The sequence below is a fragment of the Manis javanica genome, chromosome 4, assembly GCF_040802235.1.
Source record: "Manis javanica isolate MJ-LG chromosome 4, MJ_LKY, whole genome shotgun sequence".
NCBI lineage: Eukaryota > Metazoa > Chordata > Mammalia > Pholidota > Manidae > Manis > Manis javanica.
This window is the reverse complement of record NC_133159.1, coordinates 149,033,928-149,053,332: the sequence shown is the minus strand read 5'-3', so window position 1 is coordinate 149,053,332 and position 19,405 is coordinate 149,033,928. Positions and strand designations below refer to the sequence as shown.

General features: G+C 43.8%; 1 protein-coding gene and 1 pseudogene across 1 annotated transcript; one reads left to right on the top strand and one right to left on the bottom strand.

Annotated features, from left to right (window-relative positions):
* Positions 1-19,405, bottom strand: part of LOC140849100 (DNA ligase 3-like) — an 854,661-nt pseudogene that overhangs the window by 47,349 nt on the left and 787,907 nt on the right.
* Positions 1,367-3,227, top strand: LOC140849243 (uncharacterized). The gene is made up of 2 exons (XM_073236215.1): positions 1,367-1,518; positions 2,045-3,227. The coding sequence occupies exons 1-2, from the start codon at positions 1,367-1,369 to the stop codon at positions 2,796-2,798; spliced, it is 906 nt and encodes a 301-aa protein (XP_073092316.1). The 3' UTR covers positions 2,799-3,227.

Here is a 19,405-nt window from a genome sequence, read left to right as displayed (position 1 = left end):
CAAAAGTTGTACACTGATTTGCAATTGCATGGGGGGGTCAACACCTCTAACTCCTGCATTGTTCAAGGGTTAGCTGTATTTAATTCATGCCAACGTTTGAGAAGTTTGTTTTGAAATGTAGGAAATCAAGAAAGAAAAAAAGTGGTTATGATCTGAAAAAAGTCTTTGAAGTGTTTCTGTGCAAAATAATATTCTAAATTCAGTTTTTAAAAAAACAGTCAAGGATATTTCAAACTTATCCAAGTTTGGGCTTTAAGAAGTCTACCTTCTTGTGAGAAAGGGATTCAGTATTGATGCTAAAGATTTCAGAAACCTGATTGTAACAACTGATTCATTCCTAAACGAGGCCAGTTGGGAATCAACCCCACTTAAAAGCCATTACTAGGTACTAGACACTAGGAATAAGATGAAGCCCCTTCTGTCTTGGGTGTTTACATGCTAGAGGTTGTACCAGGCAACAAAGACTGAAATACAATAGATTATAAAAAAGGGCTGTGACAGAAGCAACTGGGTGCTGGTTACATTATTTCAAGAAAATCGTTTAACCATTCCGACTTAAACATCCTATGTATCTTCTCCATGTGTGCACACAGGGTAGACCTCCGAGAAGCAGTGGTGGTCTTGTACGTTAGTGGCGCTAATGAGCCACGGTGGGATGTGGAGGGTTTCTCACACCAATGTAGAGGGCTATTCACTAGTCACTGAAAGAGGTTTCAGACTCTCTTTCCCAGAATGGATTGTTCACTCCCCAGAGCCCTTCCTATAGCAATTTTGGAGTCATCACTGATTCAGTGGTAGTCCTCATGTAATAGAGTGGTGAATTAACAATCAGACATGGATATACTGAGAGTTTAAAGAAAATGACAACATTTTAGAATAACTATAAAGTGTATTTCCCTCTCCACCCCCTTAATAGGTGTTTGTTTTGCAGGTAAGCTAATTTTCTTGGAAGCAGAATGTCTCAGACTTTAGCTTTGAAGAGGAAGAGTTCAGTTGCCAGGACTGGAGGAGCACTTTTGAATTTCCCATGATGCCAGACCCAGTGGCTTCCTTGGGAAACTCTGCACCACCTCCACCCTTACCCTTCTCTTAACCAACCGCCACTATCCCTGGGCTGCCAGAAGCCAGGGCCACCCAGATGTGCAGCCCAAATCCTGTCTCTCTCAGTGGGAAGGGGGTTCTGGAGGGACGTGTCTGTAGCCTTTGACTGGGGAGGGGACGCTTGGACTCCCTGATTCTGAGAAAGGCTCAGGTGGTGCGGAGCCAATCTCAACCTGACCCTAATGTGTCATAAATGAAGGGAGGGACTAGGCAGGGGAGGGTCACGCAGTTACTAAGGATATGTGAGCATCAGAGAGCTGTCATAATGGTTCTGCTCTGGCTTAAGGGAGCTGCTCTGGTCCTCTGGCTCATTGTGCCCTGGAGCCTTTGCTGCCATGTCCTGGCTGAGTTTCTGGGCCCCGTGGCTTCTTCTGTTGCTACCATTGTGGCTGCTGGTCCAGGCAGCTCAGCCTCCGGGTTGGGCCCTGGACCCTGTGCAGCTGTACCCCAGACCCCCAGAGCCAACCGAGTCCTGGTCTTCAGATCCCTCCAATCTGCCTCTTGAATTTCCCCATCCACATCAACAACTGATGCATCCTGTGGTTCCTTTCCTGTACACTGGTTCAGCTGCAGATCTGCCCCCAGGACCAGATCTTAGGGACAAGCCTGGCCAGCATCAAAGTCTCCCAGAGGAGGTTCTGGTGATAAGTTGAGACCAGAATCAGGTCCTAGATCTGCCTCCTTGACTCAAAACTGAGACTAAAACTATAAATGTAGATTAGGCTGAACACCAGTCATTTGAAATACTTGTTCCACCTCTAGGTAGTGATAGTTCAAAACCAACAAGGTTTATTGTTTCACCTCCAAACTTGAAGAAAGATGTAGCTCAGTATCGACGGCTTACGAAAGTTCTCACTGGAACTCCAGGCTGATTTGCAAAGAAACATCTAGAACAATTGCAGGATGATTATTTAGCTCCCAATAGGGGTGTTGTCTATGCTAGGGAGAAGCTACCTGTAGAGTTTCTGGGCGGCCCACATCAGCCTCCAGAGGCCCCTGTGGAAGTTGAAGCTTTCTCCCAGAAAAGTGTCCCAATTCATCATGGACAGAAAGTTGAGGAGGCTGAATCTTTCTCTCTCCAGGAGGATTCCCAGGATCAGCATCCAGAGTCCCCTGAAGAGCTAGAACCACTTCCATTGAAGCAGGAGGCTTCGTCTCAGCCTGCAGAGCCCCCGGAGGCAGATGAAAACCCTGCAAACCTGCAGGTGGCCCTGGTTGAGCCTTCCCACACTCCTGAAGAGGCTGAGCCTCCAGTCCAGGAGGAAGCCCCAGCACAGCCTCCAGAGCCCTCTAATGGGGCAGAATCTTCTCGAACCCAGCAAGAGTCTCCAGCTTGGCCTCCAGATCCTTTTGAGAAAGTTGTAGCACAACCTCCAGTCTATGATGAGGTGACAGTTCCAGCTGTGGGGCAGGATCAACCTCAGGATTCAGACTTGCCCAGTGTCAGTGTGGAACCTGTTGGCCTGGAGCTCACCATGATTCCAGAACCTCCACCTCTAGGTCTAGAGCCGTCTGAGACAGGTTTTCCTTCACTGACTCAGAATTCGGTGATGAACACCACCACAAACAGCATATGTGAGCTCTGTAGCTGCACAGACAAGACGCTGGCGTGCGTTGGTCTCAGCTCAGAGCGGAAGCTCCAGAGTGTGCCCGTGCCAGAGCCGAACGCTCACAATTGCACCTTCACTATCTTGTAAGAACCTCCTCTCTTCATTTGTTCCCTGTATCCTGCCTGTCCTGGCAGCATTTTCCTCAAGGACTTCCTGGCCCCTCATTTCCATAACTGTGCTGACTGATGTTCTGTTTTTATGTTTTGTTAACTATTCCTCGTCTTCCTTTTCCTTCTTAATATTGTTCTCTCTTCTCCAGTCTTTTACTTGTAATTGCCTTATTCTTTTTCCTTACCCGCTTTTTTTAGTTCTGTCATTTAAGTCTTTAACCTCTATTCTACCATTTTCCTATCATTTTTAGTCCATTTTCTTTATAGTGACATGTCCCTCTCCTCATTTCACTGGTTATGAGTAAAGATTCTGGAGCTAGATGGCCTGGGTTTGAACCCAGGTCTGTCATTTATTAGCTTTGTGACTCAATTTCCTAATCTGTAAAGTGGGGATTGTGGTAATTACCATCCCATAAGATTGTTGTGAGATTTAAATGAGTTAATACATGGAAAGCCCTTCTATATGTGCCTAGTGTATATGTGCGTATTAACTGATATTATTTGGTCCTCAGTTATGTCCAAAACTTTTTCCTCTGGCTTTTTAAATATAACACCCATTTTTTGCACAACCCAGGGCTAAGTGCTGTGGGAGCCACAGATGTATAAACATTGTCTCCAGAACCTGACAGTGATAGGTAGAAAGAAAGAATATGCATTAAAAGGGAGGTGATAATTAAGTACTAAAGAGATACAGACTCTAGGTACTGTACTTCACCAGAACCTGTAATCACTGGGATATGGCGGTCAGGGAAAGCCACATTGGATAAGTGACAATTTTACCTGGGACTTAAAGAGTACCTACAATTTGTTGAATAAGGGGAAAAAAACATTCAGTGTAGGCAAAGGCATGGCTGCAGGAATGATCAGGATTTCATAGACCAGTCTGGCTGTAAAGAACTGGTTAGCAAGCAATGAAAGATTTTGAAAAACCTTGACTATCAGCTATAGGGTTTTGAAAGTTGCAGTATGAGAGATGGAGAGCCATGGAAAGTTTTCAAGCAAGAGAGACAAATGATTAAAGCAAGGGGGTTGTCTTAGATTCCATATGTAGTGTGATCTAGAGAGGAGAGCTCGATTCAGGGAGACCAAACAGGATGTACTAGCAAAGACTAGGAGTGAAGTGAAAAGGGTCTGAATCAGAATGGTTGTGCTGGGAGTACAAAGAAAATCCTGAGAGCACTACAAAGGAACAGTCATCAGGACTTCATAAGTGACCGACTAGAGGTGGAGGGAGGGATGTGCAGGAAAAGAGAAAAATGAAATTTGACTCTAAAGTTTCTGTCCTGGGTGATGAGGAGAGTGATGGTGGTAGAACAGGAGGAAATATAGCAGCTGGGAAGGAGAGCCCGATTGCGGGAGACAGTTCAGTTGTAGCTGTCTTTTATTGGTGAGCGTAAGGGACGCAGATGGCTTCTGGCTGAGTGGGAATTTCCACTGGGCAGGGGAGCAGACAGGTATCTGACCTATTTCTGACTGCCCTGAAAAACAGGGAACTTGCTGCTGAGGGAAGAGAAGCTAAAGGGAAAGGTTCAAATCACCCAGAGAGGTAGTGGTTGAAACTGAACCTCAAGCATTTAACAGCTTCTTTTAAACACGTGCAGTTTATGGATACATTCTCCATGTTTAAAAAAAGGAAAAAGGCACAGAAGTATATAGGATGAAATGTGGAAATCCCACTCCACCCTGCCTGCTGCCCATAAGATAACGCCTGTAACCATTTTGGTGTGTGTCCTGCCTTCCAGTCTCTTCCCTTTGCACTTCCCCCCAGGGAGATAGTACATTACTCCTTGCTCGGTGATTTGGGCGTTTCCCTCGGCACTGTCTCTGAGAGATCTTTCCATATTAGTCCCTCTAAATTTTAATTGCCCTTCTTCTAACAGCTGGAGAGATCTCAACAGCACGCACTGAGCCAAATTTTTGGTATTACCTGGCACAGGGCTTCTTTATATTTACTGTTGATGATAAATTTTTGCCATTTTTTCTGCTTAATTGTTTATCATTTTCTCTTTGGAAGGAGTCATTGGACATACCTATGTGATTTTAGGAAAAAATACTTACTTTCAAGGTAATTAACTGGCATTATCTGCCCAAGAAGTTGGACAGATAGGAAGTTCAGGTTCTGAGGAGATGCCTTGTTGTTTGTGCCCCGTGTTGTATCTTTATTAGCTGTGCAAACTGGGAAGCTGATGGCTGTGGACACTAGAAACCTGGTATTTTCTGCATTTGAATATTCCCCTGGTTGCCATGATAAGGTTGCCATGATTCTTTTGCTTATTCTGTTCATTCTTTTCCTACCTATTCAAGGATATGAACTGTGTTTCTTCACAGAAATTTCCGAGGAAACTCTTTGTTACGTGGATGAAAATACATGGACGTCATACCCTTGGGTTGAGAAAGTATCAGTATAGTCTCTCCAAATATGAACACGAAAAACTAACTGCATTGTAAGATGTTTCTTGGTCCAGAGTTTTGAGGTATTTTCTCTCCATATCTCAAATCGACCTCTACTGATTGAAATTCTGTTTATTTTAAAAACTAAAGTTGGTGGATTCTCTTTAAGAGTCAACTTAAACTTACTTGCCAGTATGCAAGGAACACACGATTATACTCTCAATATATAAAAATGAAATAACAGGAAGAGTGAAAACCCTCTTGTGCCCTAATCCCCCACCCCTGAGGTAACCACTACTATGAATTTAGTGTATATCCTTCCAGACCTTTGTCCATGCATTTGTCTACGTAAGGATTTACAGATAGCAAAATAGGTTTGTTGTGTGATTTTCTTAGCTTTTCTACATGAAGGATAACATCCTATGACTGAATTCTTTCACTTTTTGGTACAATTTAGATTTCTTCCCACTGCATAGAAGGCTACCCCATATATTTAAACTCCTACATAATATTTTATGGTATAGTTTTATCACAGTTAATTCTTCCTGTACTGCTGGATGTTTAGATTATGTTGTTTTCTTGTCACATGCATCGCTCCAATGAATATCCTTGTACTCGCATCTTTGTCAACATGAGCAAGTATCTCTGTAAAAGACATATCTAGAAGTGGAATTTTTGGGATTAAGACTATATAGATAGAAAATCTGAATTGCCCTAAAAACGGTTGTGCCAATTTATACTCTAATCAACAGGCCATGACAGGTTCATTTTCCTACACCTTCTACCACTGGGTATTTTTTGGCTGATGTGTGGTGGGTGGGTGACTAAGAGGGGCCCCATCTGAATTTGAATTTTTCTGATTACTTGGGAATTTAAGTATCATTATATGCCTAGCAAACATTTGTATTCTCAGAATTGTCTGTTCTTTGCCTGTTTTTTTGTTGTCTGTAATTTTTTTTTATTTATTTGTAGAAAAGTCAGTTTAGATACAAGTAATTTGGGAAAAATACTTATATTCAAAGTAAATAACTGGCATTTTTCAAGTCTTTTGTATCATTAATCATTTATTCGACATGACCTATGAATTAATATTAAAGGACATGACATCATAGTAATCTAAAAATAGGGATTATAATCACCCTAAAACACATCCCCCTTCATAGGATATTTTATTCATAAGGAAAAAAATGCTAGAACCAGACAGTTGTTTGTTTTTAATTTATGAATTTCTTAATATTATATAAACTGTATATTTCTCATGATAATATATGACATGGAGATTTTATTTCCCAGACTTCTAAGAAAAATGAAAGTAACTTGACACAAGAAGTAAATAACATTAGTTCCTACTGGGGAGTAGAGAGTCGAGCGTGAGGGTCAGCTGAGGGGCAGGGGTAGGAAAAATGTTTTGGATTGTGTACATTATATCTTTGGAAATTTGAGCCATATAAATATATATTTTTAAATAAACTGAAGTTTAAACATTAATTTTTAAATAGCATGTGTTTTAGAGTTAATACAATATAACATGAGTCTGGTGAGGTTAGAAGATTTCCAAGTCAGTTTGAGATTTATACTTGGTAAGACAGAGGTTCCTAATTGGAGTCAATGGTCCCGAGGGCAGGATCTCTTAACCTTTTGTTTTCCATGTATCTATTTGGTGATGGGCAGAAGCCTACCTATGAAGAGATGTTTTTAAATGTATAATAGGTTAAAATACATATGAAAACAAAGAAAACCAATTGCATTGAAATACTCTTAAAGAATAGTTACTAGTGATATGGGAATAAATCTGCTTTTCTTACATTAACAATATGTAGAAGTAGTTATTATAATGGTAATTATTATATGTAGTGGTATTTATTGTAAGTGATAATTATTATAATATCAAGGTAGTGATGAGAATAAAGGAATTTTGAGATGTCTGCAACAAAGACATGATATGAACATATCTGATTTCTACTGGGTGTCAGATGTGCTATACTGCTACTCTGTTGTGGTTTGTTGCCCACAGTCATAATGGAACAAAATGCCAATTTAGAGGTTTTTGAAAATAGAGACAGACATGATTTCCCATTCAGGTTTGTACCCTGCATTCAAGCCATTCTGTTCACAGGCCTGTGCATGGAAATTGCATGCATGCTTTTGCATATATTTAAGAAAGGGAAGTTTTCTAGGAAAAGGGTTCATAGTTCTTATGAAATTCTCAGAGGGTTCTTGTCTCAAAAGATTGAGTCACAAGTGCAAATGAAAAGAAAGACATTTCTTTTTCCTGTAAAGTTGTACTTATGCACATGATAATAAAGGAATGATTTGCTTTAAATAAAGGGGGTAGTATATCTGAAAATCAATACCTGTCACTTTGAATTCATTTAACAAATATTTACAGAGCATCTACTATGTGCCAAGAACTGTTTTATGTACCAGGGATACAAGAACAAATGACCAAACATCCCAGTTCTGAAGGGATTTACAAATATGTAATATAAAAATAAATAGATTAGCTGTAATAGACAGGTATAATTTCAAGTAATGATAAATGCTTTGGAGAGAAAGCAAGCAGGGGAAGGTGAGTAAATCAATTCCAGAATGGCATGTATGTATACTGTTGGCATGTATGTATAGTTAAGCCAAAAAAAAAAAAAATCACTCTGTGTCCTGTCAATTCCCTAGAAGTTACTGAGGTGGGGAGTAGGATAATTGCCAGTAATGTAGAATCAAGAATGAATATTGCAAAATTCAGAAGATCGCTTTAGTGAAAGGAAGTCTGATCAGAAGTTAAACATGAATGTTTCTCTAATGTTAGTTCATACCTGGTTTTGATGTTTTCATTGTGTAAGAAAATTTTAGATCCCCCTTAACTCTGATTCCCTATAGTGCTACATTTTTTTTGCTTTAGTCAAAAAATATTTGGAGTCCTACAGATCAGTGTGTTTTATTCCAGGTTGTTGCTTATGTGAAGCTCCTTTTTTGGGGTAATTTTTTGATGACACTCATTCTCAGTCTAAACTTTCCTTTAAGGTTGAATTTATTAGGGTAATTAAAAAATTTTTTACTATCATGTCATCCAAATAACTTTCACCAAAACAAATGCCATCAATTGAAAATACAGACTCTTTAGTTACTCCCTGTCTTACCATGATATTCTCTCCTGAACCAAACAGTCTGACAAGGGCATCAGCCAATCAGAGAAGACACTGCCATAACCAGCTGAGTTTCCGCATCCATCTCTTTCCTGTTCTCCTGAAACCTTGTCAGTATTTATGATCTTTAAGGTTAGAATTAGTATACAAGTTTCATATTTGTCCTGATTTTTTTCATATACCATCATTTCCTTTGACCTTTTTGTATATCATCAACAGTGTACACATAAGTTTTGTTATGTGATATGGGGGGAGGTAGAGCTTTTCCCAACTGTCTCTTATTATGAAAAGTGTTACTATAAACAGTGTTGGACATATTGATTTGTTTTTTTCTCTTTGGATCATTTCCATGGAAATAGAAAACCATTACCTGACAGAGATGGGAGAACAGTCATAGCATCACCTGGTGACCATTCCCCCTTCACACATTCTGGCCACCGCTGCTGTTCCTTGTAATGTGGTGAATTCCAGGCAAAGTCAGGGTCTTTGAGGCATTCTCAGGCTCCAGGAGTTCTTTGTGGGAATGAAAGTTTTTTGTCTTGGGATCCTTTTAAATGTCTGTGACTATATTCTGTGTATTATGAACCACCGTATAACAGAGATTGCCCTTGCTTTCAGATGCAGAGTTTCCAGGTAGTAGTAATTGAATTGTTTTAAGCTATGAGAAAGGAATTACTCTATGAGGTGGAATTAATATAGGTGACTAACAGACCCTGTGAGGGAAAGCAGAATGTTTATATGCAGAACTTGGTGGAAATAGTTCACAAAGCAACATAGCATGTTCTTGGATTCCCAAGGTGCTTGAAGGATGTAAAACTGTTAATATTACCTCCCAGTAAGGTGATTCCCAGGGAAGGGAAATTTGCTTTTGAGATCTTAAAGACTTTCTTCTGTAGTGGATCTCCTATCACTCCCTTACTCCACTCTGGGAGACACTGGCTGTATACTCTCCTGCTCATCAGGTGTTCAGAAGTGGGTGCAAACCATCCTGCCAGGCATGTTGTCTTTCCTGTGGGACTAGGTGAAGCAAAGGCGTGAAGATTCTTGGGCAAACTCAGGTGTCAGGCTTGTCTGTGGATTATTCCCATTCCCTTCATTCTGCATTCTGGAGAAATCATTGGCAGGATCTCTGTTTTCTAATTGATTCTTCAAAGGTGCATATATTGAGGGTTTTTTATTGTTAATAATAACATTATCATTCATGTAATCCTGAGTTGATTCTTTTTCACGGATGCACTGTCTGACTCAGGATATCAGTTATGCCATTCTAACATCCCCTTGTGCTTCCTCTCTTCACTCTGGTTCATTGACTATCAGCTCACTTGCTTTTGTTTTCTGTCCGTAACGAAGCTGGCTTTCTTTGTCATTTGATCATTCCTGAGTGCAGTTCATCTTTGAGTTGAGATTCTTCTGCTTGTGTTTCCTGGCTCTTGGACAGAGGTGACATGAGCTACTGGGGCTGTTGTTCCTAAAGGAGTCCCTGAAAGTCAGAGGAGGTGGGAGGTGGCTCCGGTGGCTAGACAGAGCGCACACCCTTCCCCCAGGTTCTGAGCCCCTGGCCCGTTGAGCACCGATGCTCCTACCTGGAGGAAGATGCCCTTTGCTCTCTGGCCTGAGGAGGAAGGATGTGTGGCCACGTGCTGCCCCTGCTCCTGCAGCAGCATTTCAGCTCATCACTCTGGGTAATTCCAGGCCATGTCTGGTAGGGAAGCATGTGTGGAGCTACTCCCACACTTTGAGGTAAGGTTGTGGATTTTTAAATCATGTCTTTTCCATCATTCTTAGGGATTTTGCCTGTGGTTGGAGGAGTAGAGACTTGGCATTTACCCATTTTCCAATTTGAAATAGCACAACTCCTTAGGAGAACAGTTGTGTACCCCTACTGGATCCTAGGGAAACTCAGGCAAATGCATATCAAAATACAAGTAAAAGAAAGTTTAAAGCAGCATTGTTTGTAGTAACGAAAGCTAGAAAAATCTTGATATCCCCCAACAGTAGAGTGAATAAATAAAGTCTAGCATAGTTATACAATGGAATATTATTCTTTAGAAACATAATGCAAGGCATATAAGCAATCTTTAATTTTCTGGTAGCCACTTAAAATAATAGTAAAAAGAAACAGATGTAATGTGAAGGAATTTTATTTAACTCTTATGTTCAAAATAGTAATATTTAAACATGTAATCATTATATACATTGTTAAGATAGTCTACCTTTTTTTCATACTGCCTTTAAAATATCCAAAGTATTATAATTTCTACATGCAATTGGTATGAGACTTATGCATTCATATTCTATTTTCCATATTGTCTGTAAAATCTCAGTTTAGTTGCAAGATTTTTATCAGAAGTTACTTGATCTCTCTTTAGATATCATAAAATTTACAGCTGGAAAAATAGCATCTTATGGCCAGGTTATTGCAAAATACTGAAATGTTTTCCAATAACTGCATCAAATGTCAATTTTGAATTTAACTTTTAAAATAGTTAAAATTAATTAAATTGAACTTCAGCTTCTCAGTCACACTAGCCACTTTCAAGTACTCAGTAGGCACAGGTAGCCAAGCATGTAACAGTAGGCCTTCAAGTGAACCAACCTCAGCTGCACCTGAGGATAGAATGAATTTGCAAGGTAAGGTTGAATGAAAGAAACAATGTAGAAAATAATACATATATAATATGATTCCATTTATATACTAAGTTCAAGAAGAGGCAAGACTGCACTATGTTGTTTATGGCTGACACCTCAAAGGTAAGACCACATTCCAAAAGCAGGGAGATGAGTTAAAAAGTCAGGACAGTGGTTACCTCTAGTGGGTCAGGGAGCAGTTTGTGATGGGAAAGGGGCCCACTGAGGGCTTCTGGGATGCTGGCAGTGTTCTTGACATGAATGGTGTTACATGGGTATTTGTTTTATAATTGTGAATGTGGACATTTTAACTTTTTAAAATTAAGGTATTATTGATATACATGATTTCACATGAAAAACATTGTTTACTACATTCACCCATATTATCAAGTCCCATCATACCCCATTGAAGTCACTATCCATCAGCGTAGTAAGATGCCAGAGAGTCACTACTTATCTTCTGTGTGCTACACTGTCTTCCCTGTGACCCCCACATACCATGTGTAGCAATCATAGTACCCCTCAATCCCCTTCTCCATCCCTCCCCACCCAGCCTTCCCCACCCCTCCCCTTTAGTAACCACTAGTCCCTTCTCAGAGTCTGTGAGTCTGCTGCTGTATTAAACTGGATGCACATCTTAATGCACTTTTTAGTTCCCCGAAACAATATTTTCAATGGGAGGAAAATTGAACAGCTTCACTTGTAGCCTTGACATAGTTCTGTGTGGGGCTCCCATACTAAGGTTCAGGAGATGGCAGTTCTGCTGATGATGTTGCCACCCACAGTTGGGTTCTGAAAGAGACTTGGGGATGAAGAGAGAAGGTATTAAATACACATTTTAGTGTGAAGAGTGGATGGAGTTTTGTGTGTGTGTGTGTGTGTGTGTGTGTGTGTGTGTGTGTGTGTGTGTGTGAGGGAGGGAGAGAGAGGGACACAGAGAATGACATGACAAGAAAGATCTGAATGGAAACAGAGTAGAGATCACCATCCCTTAATTAATAAGAACTAGGGTATTTAGATGGTACCATTATTGTTATTCACGTCTCCCCCACATTAGTAGAAATTAGTCCTGTACTTAAATAGTTGTAATTATTTCGCATTTTAATTCAGACGTAACCTTCCGTTTTTCGGAATACTCAGTGACAATCAGTTCAGTGAATTACATAAGGACTCATTTGAAGGCCTGCTATCCCTCCAGTATTTGTAAGTTAGTTACTCACAATTATTTATGAGCTTTTAGTTATGTTATCTATAACATAAATAAGGGGTTTAAATTAGACAATTTCTATAATTTCTCCCAACAATAAAAATTTATAATTCTGTAATCCTGTGTAGGGAGGGCACTAGCCACTCTCTACCATTAAATACCTCCTATGTGTTTTCAATTTTTTAATTATATGGACAAGCTATAGATGGAAAAACCCTTCAGTTACAGAGGAAAAGTGGTAATGCGGTCTGAGCAATTACAGACACCCATAGGAGCCTTGGTATGTAAGTGTTCCTATGCCCTCTGTTTATATTAACATTTAATTTATGGCCTATGGATCAAATCCAGCCGATGATCCATTTTTATACAGCCCTTTTGTTAAAGGAGGGCTGTAAAAGGAGAAAAGAAAAGAAAGAAAGGAAAACATACAACAGAGACTCTATGTAGCCTGAAAAGGCTAAAATACTTACTTTTGAGCCTCTACAGAAAAGATTTGTAAAAGTTGGTTTTGAAGGGTCCCCACCAGTAAGATGGCAAACTTCCGGCTTCTCTTCGGGGGGGGGGGGTCCTCAGTTCCCGCCGGCGCCACCTGAAGCCCAATCACCTCTCACCCCCCTCCCAATCCCAGCACCTAGCCACCAGCCACCAGCCCCATAGAAGTGACACCTCAATCAATTCATGCCCCTTCCTATATAACCCAGCACCTTTCCCTAATAAAGCGGAACTCTCCGGTGAATTGCTGCTATGTGTCGCTCCTTTCCTTTCATTGGTGCCAAAACCCGGGAGATGGGACACCCCAACTGGGCCCCGTCTTCCCCCCGACACCAGCAGCAGCTTGCCCTCGTCCTCTTTTTCTGGCGCTGGCTCATGACACTCACCACTCCTCTCTGGCCTTTAGGTAAGTTTTCCCCCCAGAGTGGGCCACTCTTCTCCTAGCTATCGCAGTGCCATTGACCGTGATCGTCCGGCAAGGCCCTGACGCTCGGGGATGAGGAGGGAACGCTCCCCGCCTCAGGCCTTCACGGCTGCGGCGGACCCTCAGGCCCCTCCTCCAAAAGCCATAAACCCCCGCCTCAAGCCTTTACGGCTGCGGCGGACGCTCAGGCCCCTCCTCCAACAGTCATAAACGCATTCACTGTCCCTTCCATCAGTGCTGAAAGTTTTTAAGCAAAATTTCCCCGGGGTGAGCCACTCTTCCCCGAGCTATCGCAGTGCCATTGACCGTGATCGTCCAGCAAGGCCCTGACGCTCGGGGATGAGGAGGGAACTCTCCCTGCCTCAGGCCTTCACGGCTGCGGTGGACGCTCAGGCCCCTTCTCCGACAGTCATAAATCCCCGCCTCAGGCGTTCACGGCTGCGGCCAACTCTCAGGCACCCCCCTCCAACAGCCATAAACGAGGTGACTCCTTTGTAGATGAGAACGCTCCCTTTTCCCCCCCTCCTCCTTCTGCTCCGTCCGCCAAAAATGCCTAGCACTAGGTACCTCGTGACTCCAGCACTCTGCCTTCTTAGGGAAGTCTGGGTGACGACCCACACTTCCTAAGAAATTCCGACTCGTATACGAGTTTCCGCAGACCACCAAGGATCATCGGGGACACCCTTTGTCTCCTTGTAGTCTGCTTCCAGTCCGAGGATCTCTGTTCGTCTTCCCCTGTTTGTCTCCTTCTCTGTCCTTCAGCCATGGGAGCCTCCTCATCCATCCCTGAAAGGTCACCTCTTGAATGCCTGCTTAAGCATCTGGCTACCCTCTCCCTGACGCCTGATATAAAACCAAAACTTCTCCGTAAATATTGCTCCCAAGATTAGCCAACATACTCCCTAGACAATAACAACCAATGGTCCGCAGGGGGAACTCTTGATCCTAACATCACTCGCGATCTTTTTAACTACTGCCAGCGCCTGAAAAAATGGAAAGAGATTCCCTATATGGAAGCTTTCTGCCTCCTCCTCTCCCCGCCCCCTTTCCAAGTTCTCCTAGCCTGGAAGCTGCCACCCCCGCAGAAGCCTCCCTTTCACTCCCTTCCCCTTCCTCTCCTACAACAGCCCTCCTCCCTTCCTCCCCAACCATCTCCTCCCCCATCTCACCTCCTCCACCTTCATTCCCTGCAGGTTAAGCGTGAGCCTTTCAGCCCCCCTTTAACTAGGTCCCAGGAGCCTCCTCCATCTTTGCCCTCATCACCTGTTTCTCCCCTGTTAGGGACCGCCTTTGTCTTCTCATATGTTTGTAGGGAGAATGGGAAAGCACCTTCCCCCATGTCTGAACGCAGCATGGGAAAGCACAAGCTAGAGAACAACTAGTGCAATCCTTAGAAGTTATCTGTCCATAAAAACATATCTTGCCAAGACTCCTCACTCTGAAAATAGGGAAACCTTGAAGATGTGTAGAAACACCGCCCCTGCTTCTAAATATGCCCTTCCCCCACTTGCAGATGTAGCAGGAATGGAGAACAAAGAACATTCTATTTACGCATTCCATAAGCAATTAACTAGAGCCCTGCTGCAGCTCAGTTAGTAGAGCATGGGACTCTTAATTCAGAGTCATGAGTTCAAGCCCAACTAGAGCGGCAGAAGTAAGCAGCTGGGCTGCTAGCTGGCGACACTTGGGCCTGATTCTATCTTTCTTTATTTTCTTTGCCCCCCTTCTGCACTTCAAGACCTGCTCGACTAGGCACGGCTAGACCGCGTCACTCCCCCACAGACTGAGCCAGAACCCTTCAGTCCCCCTCAGACTCAGTCCCGAGAGCCTCCCAAAATTATCACTCCCCTCTGGGAGGTAGCAAGATCCGAAGGCATCATGCGCGTTCACGTCCCTTTCTCCTTAAGAGATTTAGCCCAACTAGAGAAACGCCTAAGTTCCTTTTCCACTGATCCCATGACATACATCAGGGAGTTTCAATAGACCCTCCAGTCTTACAGCCTCACACATCATGACATTTTCATGCTCCTGGCCAATACTCTCCTCCCTGAAGAGCGTAGATGAGTTTGAGACTTCGCCCAAATGCAGGCAACCGAAACCCACAGGACTGACCCCACCTATCCCCCTGGCCCCACTGCTGTCCCCGAACAAGACCTACACTGAGATTATAACACTGCCATGAGACTCCGCTCTCGAGATATTTTTGCCTCCTGCTTAATAGCAGGTCTGAAAAAGGCAGCTTGTAAAGTAGTCAATTTTCAAAAGCTCCAAGACATAATTCAAAAGAGAGACAAAATCCCCTCCGAGTTCTTAGACAGACTCACTCAAGCCCTATTACAGTATACCAGCCTGGACCCAGAAACACCTGAAGGAAGACATGTCCTTATGACATACTTCCTAGCTCAAAGCTACCCCGACATTAAAGCTAAACTCAAAAAGTTAGAACAGGGCCCCGCTACCCCACAGACTGAGATCCTAACAGTGGCCTGTAAAGTCTTCCATAAGCGGGAGGAGGAGAAAGAATACCGTAAACAAAAGGCTGATCAGGCCAATTTCCAGATGTTGGCCCAGCTGATAAAACCACAACCTGGGCGCCCCTCTACAGACAAGCCCCCCCCAGGAGCTTGTTTCAAGTGTGGAAAAGAGGGACATTAGTCAAGGGCGTGCCCCTCCCCCAGATCTCCTACCACCCCATGCCCCAGATGCCACAAAAAGGGCCACTGGGGTTCTGATTGCCCAACCACCCGAAGGGGAGGCTGGACAAACAACCCCCATCCTAAGCCCGCCGTAGTGGGGCTGGCAGAAGAAGATTGATGGGGCCCGGGGGCTTCTCACCCGACCATTTCCATCAACAGGAGCCCAGGGTTACTTTAACAGTAGACAGTCGCCCCATCTCCTTCCTCCTAGATACAGGAGCCACCTTCTCAGTCTTGCGAGAATACCGGGGCCCTACCACTCCAGCCATTACTCCTATAGTCGGGGTAGGAGGTAAACAGATTTTCCCATTAAACCCCCCCCCTTTTATGCACAATCCTAGACAGTCCCATACCGTTCTCCCACTCCTTCCTAGTTATGCCCCAGTGTCCCTTCACTAAGACGAGACAACCTTTCTGTCCTCCACGTTTCCATAACTATATCCACTCCCACAGCCCCCAGTACTCCCTTTCTAATGGCCCTCATAGCTGACAACCCCCCTCTACCCAATGAAAGCTCCAGTTCCACCCTCATACACCCTGTAAATCCCAAAGTTTGGGACATTACAAGCCCCTCCGTAGCCCTATGTCCCCCTGCCTCTATCAAATTATGTGACCCCTCTCAGTATATCTGTCAGGCCCAATACCCCCTAACCACTTCAGCCCTCATAGGCCTCCAACCCATCATTCAAGCAGACCCACTCACTCCCCATTTAATACCCCCATATTAGCTGTTAAAAAAACCAACGGATCTTTCCGCCTTGTCCAAAACCTTCGCCTCATCAATATAGCCATTGTCCCTATCCATCCCTTAGTTCCAAATCCATACAGCCTCAGCATCCCACTTCTCAGTCCTAGATCTCAAGGACCCATTTTTCTATCCCTCTAGACCCCTGCTCCTAAGATTTTTTCATCTTCACCTGGACGAACCCATACACAAGACATTCTGAACAACTCACTTAGACAGTTTTGCCACAAAGCTTCCGAGATAGTCCCCATATTTTTAGACAGGTCCTAGCTCAGGACCTCAAACAGTTTCATCATGATCACTCCAAGTCCACCTTATTATAATACATAGACAATCTTCTACTCTGCAGTCTCTCGTGAGAACAGTCTCAACTTGACACTGCCTCCCTACTTAACCTTCTAGCTTCCAGAAGTTACTGAGTATCCCCCGTCAAAGCTCAAATCTCTTCCCCTCCTATCACTTACCTCAGATTCCTTCTATCTCAACAAAGAAAATCCATTACCTTAGACAGAAAATAGCTCCTCTCTGACCTGCCCATTCCCAAAACCAAGACAGAAATCCTTTCCTTTCTAAGCCTAGCTAGATATTTTAGAGCATAGATACCTAACTTCTCCCTGCACCCTGTTAGCAAGACCCCTATACAACCTCATCAAGAGCCCCACTAAAAAACCATTATCCTCCTCACCCCGACACTCCTTCATTAAGCTCCGTCAAGCCCTTGTGGAAGCCCTAGCTCTCCATCTTCCTAATTTGTCGAAGCCCTTCTCATTATACATTCATGAGAGGTCCAGTCAAGCTCTAGGAGTCCTAGGCCAATATTATGGCCCATCCTTTGCCCCAGTAGCTTATCTCTCCAAGCAATTAGACCCCACAGTTCAGAGATGGGCCCCCTGCCTACGAGCATTAGCCGCTAGACAGCTCTTGCAGAAGGAAGCTCATAAACTGACATTCAGGGAGCCCCTTACCATTCTGTCCCCACATCACCTAAAAGATCTCTTAACCTACAAAAGTTTACAGGATCTCTCTCCCTCCAGACTCCTGATCTTACTGTCCTCTTTCCTCCAAAATCCCGTTCACCCCCTTTGCCATCCATACCCGAATCATGACTTTTTCCTCCTTTACTGCTGTCTTGCCTTCTTCCCTCATTCCTATTGTCTTCCCTGCCACCCCAGCCTCCTTTGTATGGCGATTCAAAGTCAGACAGACTTACACACAGCATCAAACAAAAGTTACTGCCCTCATTGCCACACCAGACTGCCCTCTGAAAAGCTGCTCTGAGCCTTTATACCTCCACTTTCCTCCCTCCACTGAAGTGTTCACTAGCAGCTACCCTTATTCTCCCTACCTCTGCTTCCTCTATGACCAAAAACAAGCCTATTGCAGGTGATGGCCAGACACCTACAGGAGATGTCCCTACTGGTCTTGCGCCATTCACTACATGAGTAACTTCCAGTACCCACAGTATTACTCCTCCAACCGTTTCATGAAATATCCCAATGGCTCATTGTACTTATCAATCCCAGATCCCTGGGACTCTCGATGAGCTACCGGAGTCACAGCCTCAGTTTACTATGGGGGGGTTCTCGATCCCCCACAGTACCCTTCATATCTCTCGAAAGTATGTTCCCTCTCATTCCCAGATCTCTCAAGTTGCATCAGATAGCAGACATTCTGAAAAAGTCATTATCCAAACTCTTGACGGCGCCTCTTCATCTTCTTATCCCCACCCCTCTTCCCATTTCTCCTACTCTTCGTTACAGCTCATTCAGGACACCACCATCTTTCTCAACCACACCCTTAACACAGCCAATTGTTTCTTGTGCGCATCACTACAGCGCCCACTGCTGGCCGCCGTGCCCCTTAATATTTCCAACTACTCCTTCCATGCAGAAAGACAACCCCTCTGCCCCCTGGCAGACATACCCCTATGGGAACCAGAATACGCAGATAATCTCACCATCCACCACTGTGTAAGCCCAACTCCACCCCCCTCCAGCGCACTTCACTGCCTCTCTATCTACACCCCTACCTCCAGCTCTAAGACTTTTACGCAACCGGGACACTCCTTTTAGTGTAATAGCAGTCTTTTCAACTCACTGCCTCTCAACTCTGATACACCCTGCATTCTTGTCACCCTAATCCCACTGTTAACACTTTACAGCATGGCAGAATTCCTTGAGCTCCAACCTCCCTTGCCCTCAGCCACAAAAAGAGCTGCTTTCCTTCCCATCATGGTCAGTAGCTCTTTGATCACCTCAGCCATTGGGGCAGGGTTTTCGGGAGGAGCCTTGGGTCACTCTCTATAGGCAGTTAGAGATCTCAACGCCAAACTTGAGGGAGCCCTGACATCCACTGCCGATTCTCTAGCCTCTCTCCAAAGACAGGTCACTTCGCTAGCTAAAGTCACCCTTCAAAACCGGCAGGCCCTAGATCTGCTTACAGCCGAGAAGGGCAGCACCTGCGTCTTCCTCTGGGAAGAGTGCTGCTATTACATCAACGAATCCGGCATTGTAGAAACTGACATTACCAAACTCACCGACCTTGCCTCCAGTCTCCACTCTGCTTCCAATTCCAACCCATTCTCGTCAATACTAACAAACCCCCTCCTCACCTGGCTCTGGCCCATTGCAGGCCCCATAATAATCATTCTTCTCGCCTGTCTCTTCTTACCCTGTATAATAAAGTTCATCAAATCCCAAGTCGGAAAAATCTCTAATCAAGCTTTCAACCAGCTTTTACTCAGGAACTACCAGCTTCTGGCCACAGAAGATCCCTCACCCCACGTGACCTCCTCACCACACGCTGAGATGGACCCCTCTCTCAGCTGGAAACTGTTCCTGGAAACAATGGCCGCAGAT

What these genes read in the sequence shown, in the direction of transcription:
- LOC140849243 (XM_073236215.1), top strand. Translation starts at nt 1,367, where the DNA reads ATGGTTCTGCTCTGGCTTAAGGGAGCTGCTCTGGTCCTCTGGCTCATT. An exon ending in CCAGGCAGCTCAGCCTCCGG is followed by an intron (nt 1,519 to 2,044) that starts GTTGGGCCCTGG and finishes TGTCTATGCTAG; the next exon opens with GGAGAAGCTACCTGTAGAGT.